Below are 12,388 nucleotides of genomic sequence, written 5' to 3'. Positions count from 1 at the left end.
GTCTTGTAGGTACTGTTGGCTCTGGGGGTTAACAGCATCGACCTGCTGTCTGCCTTGCACGTGATTTGAACTAGGTTCAGTCAGTGCTGGTTGAAAAGAGTATGTAGTGGATTGTCAGAGAGCGAGAAATAGGGATAGACGGGATTAGAACAAGGTCTATTTACTCGAATCATTATGAGTGAGATAATGCGGAGACATGAAGTAATTTTAACTCTTCAGTACGAGGACCATGTCCGTCGTCGGACAGGAGTAGATAAGAATTTTCTTTTTTTGCATGTATTGCATGTTGAGAACCAGGATCAGAATCCACAAATTAGATAAATGTTCATGCTCGTGTGGGGTTCAAACAAAGAAATCATGTTACTCTCGTCGAGAGGAGGTATATGTAATAAAATCATAAATACATCCAAGAAACAAACCAGGCAAACCATGCTCTGGTGGCACAAATCGTAATAAACATCAATCACACCGCTCCCTCATCTAAACATAATCCCGAGGAAGTACTTTTCATTCACGTTTTAGGAGAAAGGAAAAAGAGAAAAACCAATTATTGCAGCAGTTGGTATAAATCATTTCACGATAAGGTTTAAGCGTCCCAGCTCTCCAATCCAGTGAGGACACATCCCTCCTCGCCCTCTTTTCTGGCCTGAAGCTCTCCGATCTCATAGACGGTCTCACCCTCCTTCTGGAGGAGGTCCTTGACGGCAGCCTCGGAGCCCTTCTCGACGGCAATAACCATACCGACTCCGCAGTTGAAGGCGCGAGCCATTTCAATGGCCTCGACGTTTCCGGTCTGCTTGAGCCAGGCGAAGACCGAGGGCAGCTTCCAGCCCTCCACGTTGATGTGTGCGGTCAGGGTTGAGGGCAACATACGGGGAACGTTGTCAACCAGACCGCCACCGGTGATGTGAGCAAGACCCTTGATGGCGGAAGAGTTGGGAGCGGCGGGGGTGGCGGAGGGAATAGAGAGGGCTTTGAGAAGGGGCTTCACGTAGATACGAGTGGGAGTGAGAAGGGCCTGGCCGAGTGTCTGGGGGCCGGTGGCAGCGGGCATGGTGAAGGGAGCGGCGGCATCGTAGCTAAGGCCGGAGCGTTCGACGACCTTGCGGACCAGCGAGTAGCCGTTAGAGTGAGGGCCAGAGGAGGCCAGAGCCAGCAGCACGTCACCGGCCTTCATGGCCGCGGTCTCGGGAAGGATAGGCCGGGCGTTGGGGCCCGTAGTGTTGATGGCACCGACGGCGGCACCAACAGCATCGTAGGTGTTGTCGACGAAGAGACCGGGCATCTCGGCGGTTTCACCACCAATCAGGGCACAGCCAGCCTGAACACAGCCATCGGCGACACCGGTGACGAACGCGGCGGCCGTGGGCACGTCCAGGTGACCGCAGGAGTAGCAGTCGAGGAAGAAGAGGGGCTCTGCACCCTGAACAACCAAGTCGTTGACATTCATGGCGACAAGGTCAATACCCACGGTGTTGTGTACACCGGCCGCGTGAGCGATCTTGAGCTTGGTGCCGACACCGTCAATGGCACCGATCAGGGTCGGGGAGTTGGGATCGTAGGCGGAGTTGGCGGCGGCGAGGGAGAAGAGGCCACCAAAGCCACCGATCACGGCGTCAGTACCAGGACGCTTGGTCTTGGCGACAGAGCTCTTGATCTGGTTGACGAGGTCGTTGCCAGCATCAATGGATACACCCGCAGCGGCGTAGGTGAGAGATTCCTTCTGGGCGGCAGCGGCATCGCGCTGGCGGAATGCCCGATGGGCGATGTCCTTGCGGTAGAACATGTCCTCGAAGTGAATGGTGGAGATACCCTCATAGCTCTTGCGGACAGCCTCTTCAAGGCTGGAAGCGGTCGCGGTGGACGCAATGACACGGCCACCGGCGGTCTGCAACTCGCCGTTGACAAGGTTGGTGCCGGCGTGGAAAATGAGGGTTCCTTCGGTGGGAGAGTCAAGAGTGATCTTCTTGCCCTTGGCGTAAGAGCCAGGGTAGCCACCAGCGACGGCAATGACCGTGGTGGAGAAGTTGGGCTTGATCTGGATGGAAACACCGTCAAGCCAGTGTTCCGTACAGGCAACCATGATCTCGGCCAAATCGGTATCATCGCTGAGCAGGGGCAGCAGGGTCTGTGTCTCGGGGTCCCCACCACGAACATTGTATTCAAGGACCTTGGGACCGTCCTTGGTCATCATCAAACCGGTAAAGAGAATGCCGACGAAAGGGAAGCCTGGAAGACGTATTAGTATGATGCAGACACCAAAGGAGGGATGATGGCTGACCGTCTCTTCTCATGCCGTCAACAGATGGCTGCACAATGGTGCGGTCGATCTCATCCAGCACGGCCTTGGAGGAAATGGGGGTCGGGGCGTAGCAGCCCATGCCACCGGTGTTAGGGCCCTGGTCCCCGTCAAAGATGCGCTTGTGATCCTGGGCAGCCGGAAGAGAACGGATGGTGTAGCCGTCGGAGAAAGTGAGAACACTGAGTTCATCACCCTCCAGGTATTCCTCGATAACGACCTCGCTGCCAGCCTCACCAAACTGGTTCTCAACCATCATCTCACGAAGAGCCTGATGGGCTTCCTCCTTCGTGGTAGGGATGATGACACCCTTACCACCGGCCAGGCCGTCGGCCTTGATCACGACCTGGTGGGAAACGGAGTCGAGATACTGGCGAGCGGACTCATAGTCATAAAAGTTCTCGTAGGCGGCAGTGGGAATGTTGTGGCGCTTCATGAAATCCTTCGAAAAGGTCTTGGAGCCCTCCATGCGGGCAGCCGCCTTGGAGGGACCAAAGCATCGGATACCGACTGTTTGTGACCGTGGTTAGTAAGGCTGTGCTGACTTCTGTGGCCTTAATTTGTGTTTGTTGAGAATACTCACCGGCCTGGAAATAACCCTGGATGCCGTCCACTAGGGGAGCCTCAGGACCAGGTACCACCAGGTTTACGCCGTTCTGTTGGGCGAAGGCCACTAGTCCGGGGTAATCATCACCCTTGACGTTGGCGTTCTGAATCTTGTCTGAGGCACCGCTGCCGGTACCGCCGTTTCCGGGAGCGACGAAGACGATGTCGACGCGGGGCGACTGGCTCAATTTCCAGGCCAGCGCATGTTCACGACCGCCATTGCCGACAATGAGCACGCGCAACCGCTCGGTAGTCATGATGAGAGAAGGGGGGAGGGGGAGGCGCGATGGGCTCGAGTGAACCTGAGGGATTGGGTCGAGATTAGTATGGGACGGGACAGAAATGGTGGGGTGGTGGTGATGGTGGTGGTTGCAGGGTGGGACGATAAGAGTCAATTGCAGTCGGAGATAGGGAAGGAACAGGAGAAACGAAGGGAAAGAAGAAAAAGAGGAAGAGGAAAAAATGAGCGATGCCTGGGAGGGTGATGGGAAAGACAGAAGCTCTCATAGAGAGAGGAGAGGGAGGGGGGGGGGGGTGTTTGAGTCAGTCAATACTCAAAAGTCAAAGTGGAGTCTCTCTTGTCTTTCTCCATCTTTTGTCTCTGGTTTAAATCTGACGGATTCCCGTACAGTAATGTCTCAATGGCTGCACTGATCTAAAGACAACCTTAAGCAACTCACCTAGCAAGCGACCTGCGCGGGAAAAAAAAAAGAAAGGGATGAATTCAAACAGCCCACGAAGTTGACGGTTGAGGGATGGTGGGGGAAGTTTTAAAAGTCAAATCGTTGGTCTTCTTTTTTTTTTTTTTTTCTTAGCAGCGATGTCGGATTTTGCCTGGGTTGGCCGCCCGGCGGGGAAGCGGTGATTTGCCCCGACCCCGGATTGGTAGGATTGGCCTGAGTGTCTAGGCGGTCGGGCATTCTCACCGCCTCCACTGGCAGAAAGAATTCGACTGTTGAACCTGGCAAAGCGGCAAAAAAAAATAGTGATAAGAGCAACCAACAACTTTTGCCGCCTGCCGCCCCGGAGGTTTCAATCCTTCTCCATCTGGACCATCGTCCATTTCGTTTTGGTCTTTCCACATTTCCTCCATATCCTGGTCTTCACCATCGCATTGAACTCGGTTCCCCCTTGATATAGCCCCGAATGCTTCGGGCTTCGTGGCGGTCCGCCGTGACCCCCACGAGGGGTCACGTCTGCTGGTCGTGTCTTTCCCGTGGCTTGAGTGCGCCTCCGCATCAGCAGCTATGGGCGCGTTCTTTCCAGAGCAGGTCTCGCCTGCGCTCCCAGGCTTCAGCTAGCACCGAGACTGAGAGCCTGCCTAGTACACCGGCTCCCAATCAGTCCGATATCATTCAACAGCCTGGATCGGAGCCGCAGTCAGGATCGCATCCTAAGGCTGATCACAACGAAGTCTCCAAAGAAGCTTCTGACAAAAAGGAGCCGGATCTTGAATCACCCGGGGGAAGGAGTACGGTTTTCGCTAGAACAACACAAACCATTTCTGGTAAACTCAAAGCGCGACAATCTCTAAAACGTACGTGTGATACGAGCTTCCCACACGAGCCTGCGCCGGAAAATGAATTCTCGTGAACTGACTGTTCTGCAGCGCTCCCAGTGAAAACAGCGGATGTTCCCGGCCTAGCATTTGGACTGGATCGAGTTTTGTTCAAGTAAGAGCCACCCTCTCTGTTCAAGGCGTGACAATGATATAGCCGCGGGACCTAACAATTGTTCAGTCAGGGAGTTTACACGCTGCGAGACCCAAGATCCAGAGTTTACAACTTCGATCCGTACTTGGGTTCCATTATGCCGGTCACCGAATTTGACTTCCAAGCTTTGAAAGATTACATCACATCCTCCAAGGATAAACAATTGCACTCGCTCGCGCGCGAGGCGGGCAGGAAATATATTGGATCCTCTTCAAGTATGACTTCCGTGCTATCGCACTTTCACTACCTGCTGTCCGCTTGGCGACCCGTCGACACTAGCAGCTTGTCTCAGGGCTTCAGTGAGGAATTGAAGACCTTCACGCGGCTCTTGCGAGCGCCTGCCGCCATGTTCCTGCACTATCAGGACGGCGTCTATGCTATTGATGCCGACAAGGAATTCGACTCAGCAAATATCTTAATGAACCTGGGTAAATCGATGGAGAAGCTACTCACACTGCCCAAGTCGGATTTCGAGCGCTATCGACGGTCCAGCGCCAACAAGATCACCCCCGAGGAAGAGAATGCGATTCCGGAATCTTACCACTATTCGACACTCGGCGACTTCCTTATGCGTTCGCAATTAGACGCGCACGATCCACGACTCCCCGGTACCGGCATGTTCGATCTGAAGACCCGTGCCGTGGTGTCAATTCGGATGGATGCGCGTAACTTTGAGCATGGCTTGGGGTATGAGATCCGCCGGCCCCTTGGGTTGTACGAATCGTATGAGCGTGAATATTATGATATGATTCGAGCTGCCTTCCTCAAGTACTCGCTGCAGGTACGCGTCGGGCGTATGGACGGCATTTTCGTGGCATTCCACAATATTGAGCGTATCTTCGGTTTCCAATATATCTCCTTGAACGAGATGGACAAGGCGCTACACGGCCAATTCAAACTCGAATTGGGTGATCGCGAATTCGAACTCAGCATTCAGCTTTGGAATGATATCCTGAACCGTGTCACGAAAGCCTTCCCTAAGCAGTCACTTCGTTTCCATTTCGAAACACGTGGTAATCGCCCTGGCGCGAAGCCCCACATGTATATCTTCGCGGAACCCGTCACGGCAGACGAAATCGCGGCAATACAGAACAAGAACAAGGAGGCCATTGACGCCTATCAGAAACGCGTTTTGAATTTACCCGATGAGCCGGTGGTGGAGTCGGCCAAGGACGAAGGCGACGATGAGGCCGTCGAGGATGAAGATCCGAAATATGACACTACCTTGAAAGACCCCACTGACGCCGTGGCGGAGGGGGCGGAAGATGAGGAATACTTCTGTCTGGACAGCAAGCCTGAAATTGATACGACCAAGAAGCTCTTTGCAGCTGTGCTTACAATCGACAATTACGTGAACGATAAGTTGGTCCCCAGACCTGAGAATTTCGGTAGGAAGGATAAGTGGGAGGTCTCTTACAAGATCGATTACCTGGACCCAGAGGATTCGCAGACGCATCGGATGTATGCTCATTGTCAAAAACGTCGCCGGGATGCTCTCGACTTCGAGAAATCGGACGGACTCACTCCCTATCTGAAGAAGCTCCGTTCGATTTCTCAGGCTGGTCGCCGTTACCGCGAGCGGGAGAATCAACGCGATCGAAAAAACGCGCCTATTGTCTATCGCACTCTCCCCCCTACGGGCATTGGTTCTCCTATCAAGGTACATGTCCGCCACCTGAAGTTGACCGAGAAGGGCAGTAAACAGGCTGCCAAAAAACCTCACAAGAAGGCTTCTCAGAAGCATAACACCAAGCCCGCCGGCAAACCTCGGCCCACCAAGAAGACCAGCGAGTCCCCTCCCGAGCCAGAGCCATCTGCTGAGCAGCCTGCCCAGCAGACCTCCACTCAGGAGAATTAGCCATCGGAGGAGTCCAGATCTCATCAACTCCCACCACCACTACCACCACCACCACCACCACCACCATCATCATCATCATTATTCAATCGAAGAATTCGGTCGAAAAACTCCTTGGCATGTAACTTTTACCAAAATCAACTCATTTTCGGAGAGGGGCTTGTGTAATTTTAACGCGCATATTTGCTGGATAGGAGTTGAGTGATTCCCAAGATTAGAAAGCAATTGATTTTCCTCTTGTCCATCTACTATTGAGTTTCTCTCGTCGGATCTATATAATACGAAACCATTCATCTCTCTTATCTCTCTCTCTCTCTCTCTCTAACCCTAATCTTCCCCTCCCGCCGCGCTTTTCACTTTTACCCTATGGGGTATTCTTGCGGGACACGTAAAAGTGGATACCCCGATCTTATTGTGTATTGTAGGTACAGTACCATAGTATGGAGTGGATGGCAGCGACCGGCAGATGTCCTCCGGCTGAATATGTAATCCGATCAATAAGCTGATTGATGCAAGACACGACCGAGTCATGGTCTTCTCTAGGCGGGTTCAATGATGAAAGGATGGAAGGGCGGAGTGGACAGAAAGAACAATGGTGACTGAATAAGAGATCAAACTTGGGTTGTGAAAGTGGATGGAACTCGTGTGAAAGATCAGTTAAGTCAGTTAAGTCAGTCGAGTCGCTATAACAAATAGATCTACTCTGGGGCTTTGTGGCACCAGGCACTGGGATTTCATCCCGCAGGCATAACGGAGGTAGATCTCCCATTGAAAATGCAGGAACTTCGAATACAGTCATCTGTACAGACATACATAATATACCGGCATACATTTGATCATTGACCATCATACTAAATGCAACAATATACAGCCGCTGAGAATCCATTCATTTGGCTTCTGACTTCTGAAGACTCGCGAGAGTCAACAAAGCTAACTAGTTACAAACCCACTCATTCGCCGTGGGTATCATCATTCTTTTTCTTCAGCCCACCCTATCTCGCGTTCGTTCCGCTTGCAAGGGTGGATGAAAGATATATTCTATTGACATTAACAATTATGGGCATCATGGGGTCCGCAAAGAGAAAGAGACAAAATGTATCCGACAGACTTGGAATGCGCCTCACTGGAAACCCAAAGATACTCAAGCATCTCTCGATGGAACTGTTGATTTGAACGCCGCCTAGCCGATGCGCCAACCACGCAGGATGATGCAGAAAACGAAAAGAAAATAAAGTTCGAAGTTGTCCTGCTTTTCTCTCCGCCATCTGCCTTTCCTGAGGCGGGCCGGAGTAGAAAAGTCAGGATCAGTGTCGTGAGAAGAGAAAAGGAACGAAAAAGATAGAGTGATATGGGACAGCACCAGACACGGAAGACTAAACTGGCATAAAATCCAGGAGATCCAAAACCAGGTCAGGGCTGAGTGTCGAAAAGGAGTGAAATGCTCGAAGGTGGGCGAAGCCACATAGAAAGGAACAAAAGCACAAGCGTGCCTTGTAGAACAATTGGAAGCAAAAGCAAATTGAGAGTAGTGGGAGGAGGTATCACGCAACAGTGGCAGGAAAATCGTGTTTTTCTTCGACTGGCGAAAACAGCTTGATATGGTTGTCTCGTTGTTAGATTCATTAAATCATGTCCTTGGGACGAGAATGGCCGGCTTAATGGAAATTATCCAATTCAAGATGAGGAGGTGCCCAGTCCAGTCTTGGTGGCCGATCACTTGATACACACACTGCACCAGACCTCATTTTCTCCATTCTTTTGCGTTCTTTGGATGCACCACTGCTCAAGAACCCCCTCAAGGTGGAGGATGCCGATCCGTAGGTGCTTCGCGTACTTGTGCCGGTTCCCGTAGAAACAGTGCTGGAGCTGCGGGCACTGCGAACGCTGCTGGTCTTGTTCACCACAGGAGGTATGGCTGGAACTGGCACTGCCAAACGAGGGTTGGAGCCCGTATATTCTAAAGGCAGGAATGACTGGCTTCCATAATCTGCTAATGAGAAGGGGGCTGTTTGCGGGCGTTCACGAAGCTCAGCGACCAAGCTACTCTCGGCGTCAAGGCTGTTGAACATTTCCAGATGAGTCTTCGGGCTGGTACCTCCATCATCGGGCTGCGGTGGTGGCTGGATTTCATTGGCCGATACCGTTACATCCAGTTTCAAGTTATCGAGCATCAGTCCCAGCGTTGTTGCAGTAGCCGGCCGCCCTTCGCTGGAATTGTCATCGTCGAGCTCGGCGCTACCATCGTCCAAGCCATGCGCCAGGTTATAGTTCCGAAACAGGTATCGGCGCAGGCGCGCGACCTCTGCGTCCCACTTTTGGTTCAATGATTGCAAGATGACTTCGACATCTTGTTGCATCAAAGAAGCATCCGCAGGGGAGAGCAGGTTGGAAGTTGAGGCACCCGAGCGGTGAAGAGATGATGGCTGCTGTTTGGACAGTTTGCTGCTACTCGAGTTTTTGTTAGTTATGGCAGCCTGGATCGAGCGACGAATAGAACTGGTGGTAGAGCTCTGAGCCAAGCCGACGTCCCGCCTAACGCTCTCGACTTCTCGCCGCACCCGTTCAAGAGACTGGACCCGGTCTCGGTCCATGCAGGAAAGACTCAGTAAGGATCGGTTTCGCTGCAGACCATTCACCAGGACCGTGAACGATTGAAGATTGATGTCGTTATTCTCACAGTAAACCTCGCGCAGACAGTCATTAGCTTCCAGTACAGATGCCAGGGTGTTCGCGCCCTGCAAACCAAGTTTCTGATGTTCTATCCTCAAGACTTGCAGAGACTTGTTCTTCTTCAAGCCAGTGAGAGCCAGATTGAGACCGATCCCAAACCGGGCGACATCCAAGTGCGCGCTCTCCCCACTAATGTCCAAATCTTCTAGCGTCTCATTTTCCTCGAACATTAGCTGTAGTGCCTTGCAAGTCTCCGGCCCGGCATCGTAGGGCAGGGACGCTTTCGAGATATCCAGGTATTTCAGAGAACGATTCACCCGTAGAGCTTCGACTAACTCTTGGAACTGCTCCTCTTTCTTGAAATCAATCATCCGCATAGACAAGTGCGTCGGAGTTTTGTTCTGAGCTATGGCGTCGAATAGGTACGAGCAACCCTGATCAAGGCGGTTCTCGTTTACATGCAGATGCAGGTTGCGAGACTCAAGGACCGCCATAGAATGCAGGAAAATCGCCACGTCCTGACCACTCAGACCACACTGGTCGAATTTGACGACGCGCAAGCCTTGGGAGCGATCGCTAGCCAAATACGTGGCAATAGCGTCAACGGTCTGCCGGTTGACGGCTGTCCGGCTCAGCGAAAGTTCCTCGAGGCGCCAATTGATTAATGTCTCGGGCGTGAGAAGCGGCTCCGGACCAGATGTGCGCGAGATTCGCGACAAGTCCAGAGTCTTGATGTGGCTGAAGTAACCAAGATACTGGGGAAGGATATCCGGGGTCAGACGGCCTTGTACGCCGGAAATGTTGATCGCCTCCAACGTGTGCGACTGAGCAACGACGGTTGACAGCAACAAGTCCAGATCGTGCACAGATAGGCCACAATTGCCCACTTCGAGTGCCCGCATGTGACTTCCTCGCTGCGACGCCGCATCGACAAGATAGTCCAAGTCGGAATCTCCCAGTTTGATGCCATTGAGAACAACCCAGTCCACGCTCGTCAGCTCTCGACGACATATCGGAAAGATCGCCTCTGGGATACCACAGCCGGGGTCATGACTTTCACTATCAGACTTGGGGACGCGGCTCAGTGTGTAGGAAAAGTCAAGGCGTCGGAGCCATTTGCTCTTCAGGGTCAAAGCCCGAACTTCTTGAGATAAAACAGATAGGTTCTCTTGCCCGGGAATGTTAATGGTTGCACCAGCACGACTTAGAAGAGCATCTTTGTCTGTCCCATGCGTGTCGCGCAGCCCCTGGAGGGCATCTAAGCTCACTCCGCTGAATGAAATCGCACGGAAAGACTCGTTGTAGCGCAAGGCCCGCAGAACGGCGATTAATTCCAAAGCCGTATACTTCCGACGTGCTGAAGGAGGCAGTAGCTTGAAACAGGGAGCATCGTCACATTGCATGTCAATCGTATATCGGATGTTAGACGTATCAATGTCGTAGCTGGCAGAATAAGCAACCAAGGTCCGGTCGAAGCAACCGAAATCTTCGTCAAGGTCTACCGGGGGAAAATTGTTTTCATTGTCAAGATCTCGGGGAACGATGAAGTCATAAGGCTGCTTGAGCCATAACGGTCGCAAGAATTCCGTCTGCTGTCTGATCCAGAAGGCAACCTCCAAAGAATGAACGGATGCAAGGAAAACGGAGAATGGTTTGCGAAGGGGCAATCGAAATGTCAGATGTAAGCTATCGTCCCCCCACTCCATCGACAAACAGGTCAAGTTCATGAGCCCAAAGGACGTTGCAGCATCCAAGTCGCTCAACGATACCACAGAGCTGCGACTGGAAATCTTGTGCAGTGGAATAAGATGGAGCTTGTGAGAACCCAGCGCGAGGTAACAGCCGGTCGGTGAGAGTTTGGTGAGATCCTCCGACGAGGCCCGCGTCGGAGATTTGCTGGATGCCATCTGGATGACTCGGAACATGCGAAACGTCTCAGGGTCGTAGTCCCGTTCGTAGTCCAGCATTCGCACCACACAGTCCACCGTCTTTCGGTCAAACGGTAAAGGGTCTGCTCCTCGGATCAGCTCCGCCGCGGAGCGAATGCCCACCATCCATAGGTTGAGTTCCTGAAAATCCGGAGTCTGCATCTGGATAAAGGTGGCTTTCTGTGCTCGCTCATCAACATAGGCGACCTCCACTGTGGACGACGGCCGACCATCGTCCAACATGTAAACTGCAATGATGCTATTCAGGGCAATTCCGGAAGAGTTATCGCCAGGCATCCCCAGCTGCGGATCCTGCATTGAGCTGATGGAGACGACGGATTGACGATTGCTTGCCAGGGACCGGGAGTAAGACGAGGGGATAGATGGAAACATGTCGGCAGCTTTGCTCTGATTCTTGAACCGGACCAGGTGGGTATCGGTCAGGACCAAGTAGTGACTCTTCTTTCGCCACATGCCGCCTGTGATCTGAATTTCGCCATGGTGCAAGATAATGGAACCGATACCCTGCCGGATGTCGGGGTTGTCTTCGTCCAGGGAGCTGGCTTTGGAGCGGCCAAGGGATCGGTCGTCATCTTCCAACGAATGAAGGGAGCGCAGCGAGCCGAAAACCGAGGCCCGTCTCTTCTGCATCGACTTGCGTCGAGAGCGCGGGCCCTCGAGGGCTGGCGGGGGCATCATGCATGCTGTCGATTCCGAATCGGCGGTGCCGGGACGACGCAGGGTGTAGCTGGTGCCGGCTCTTGGCGGACTGGGGTTCCGGACCCCAAAGAAGCCAGAGTTGCGGCGTGATTTCTTTTTCGAGGCTTGAGCATCATCCGAGGGCGATCGTTGGTGTACTGCGGGGTCGGACAGGGAAGAGGTTGTGAAGGATGGGCTAAAGACGCTCAGGCTTTTTCTCCGCTCTTTCTTCCCCAGAAGGTCGGCCATGACGGGGATTTAGGGGAAGGATGAGGGCGGAGAAAAGGGGTGAAGAGAAGGTGGGAAGAAGCGCTCGAAATGCGAAAGGAGGGAGGGATGGAGGAAGCTAGCTAGCTAGCTAGCTGCAGCAATCACGGGCAGTAAGCGGCAGCAGTGGTCAGATGGTGGTGGCAGGATTGGGGTTGTTTATTGTTTTAAAGAAAGGATATCACATTGAGAGGCCGAAAATGGGGTCTCACTAGAAAAATGCAAAAAGCGAAAGGATGGCGACTGTTAGCATGAATCATGACCGATGGCGATAAGAGGGAAATTTTGGGGGTGGGTGGAAAAGAAGGAGAGTGGAGAGAAAGTGAGAGGGAGGAGTATGGGCTTGGGGCAG

At 52.8% G+C, this 12,388-nt stretch overlaps 3 protein-coding genes across 3 annotated transcripts; 1 reads left to right on the top strand and 2 right to left on the bottom strand.

Moving 5' to 3' along the window:
- Positions 1-323: 323 nt before the first annotated feature.
- On the bottom strand, positions 324-3,418 carry ade1 (bifunctional aminoimidazole ribotide synthase/glycinamide ribotide synthase). The gene is made up of 3 exons (XM_020196728.1): positions 2,883-3,418; positions 2,282-2,809; positions 324-2,229 (listed from the first exon to the last, which is right to left on the bottom strand). Exons 1-3 carry the CDS (start codon positions 3,160-3,162, stop codon positions 587-589), a joined length of 2,451 nt encoding a protein of 816 aa, XP_020053673.1. The 5' UTR covers positions 3,163-3,418; the 3' UTR covers positions 324-586.
- A 489-nt stretch (positions 3,419-3,907) lies between these two features.
- Positions 3,908-6,772, top strand: ASPACDRAFT_124275 (Pet127 family protein). The gene is made up of 3 exons (XM_020196727.1): positions 3,908-4,442; positions 4,515-4,573; positions 4,640-6,772. The coding sequence occupies exons 1-3, from the start codon at positions 4,052-4,054 to the stop codon at positions 6,473-6,475; spliced, it is 2,286 nt and encodes a 761-aa protein (XP_020053672.1). The 5' UTR covers positions 3,908-4,051; the 3' UTR covers positions 6,476-6,772.
- A 1,355-nt stretch (positions 6,773-8,127) lies between these two features.
- On the bottom strand, positions 8,128-12,018 carry ASPACDRAFT_33191 (uncharacterized protein; the record flags this gene model as incomplete). Its single annotated transcript, XM_020199943.1, has 1 exon — positions 8,128-12,018. One exon carries the CDS (start codon positions 12,016-12,018, stop codon positions 8,128-8,130), a length of 3,891 nt encoding a protein of 1,296 aa, XP_020053671.1.
- Positions 12,019-12,388: the final 370 nt, after the last annotated feature.

This window comes from Aspergillus aculeatus (assembly GCF_001890905.1).
Source record: "Aspergillus aculeatus ATCC 16872 unplaced genomic scaffold ASPACscaffold_14, whole genome shotgun sequence".
Taxonomy (NCBI): Eukaryota; Fungi; Ascomycota; class Eurotiomycetes; order Eurotiales; family Aspergillaceae; genus Aspergillus; species Aspergillus aculeatus.
Note: the sequence above shows the minus strand (reverse complement) of the source record. Positions and strands in the feature narration are given on the sequence as shown.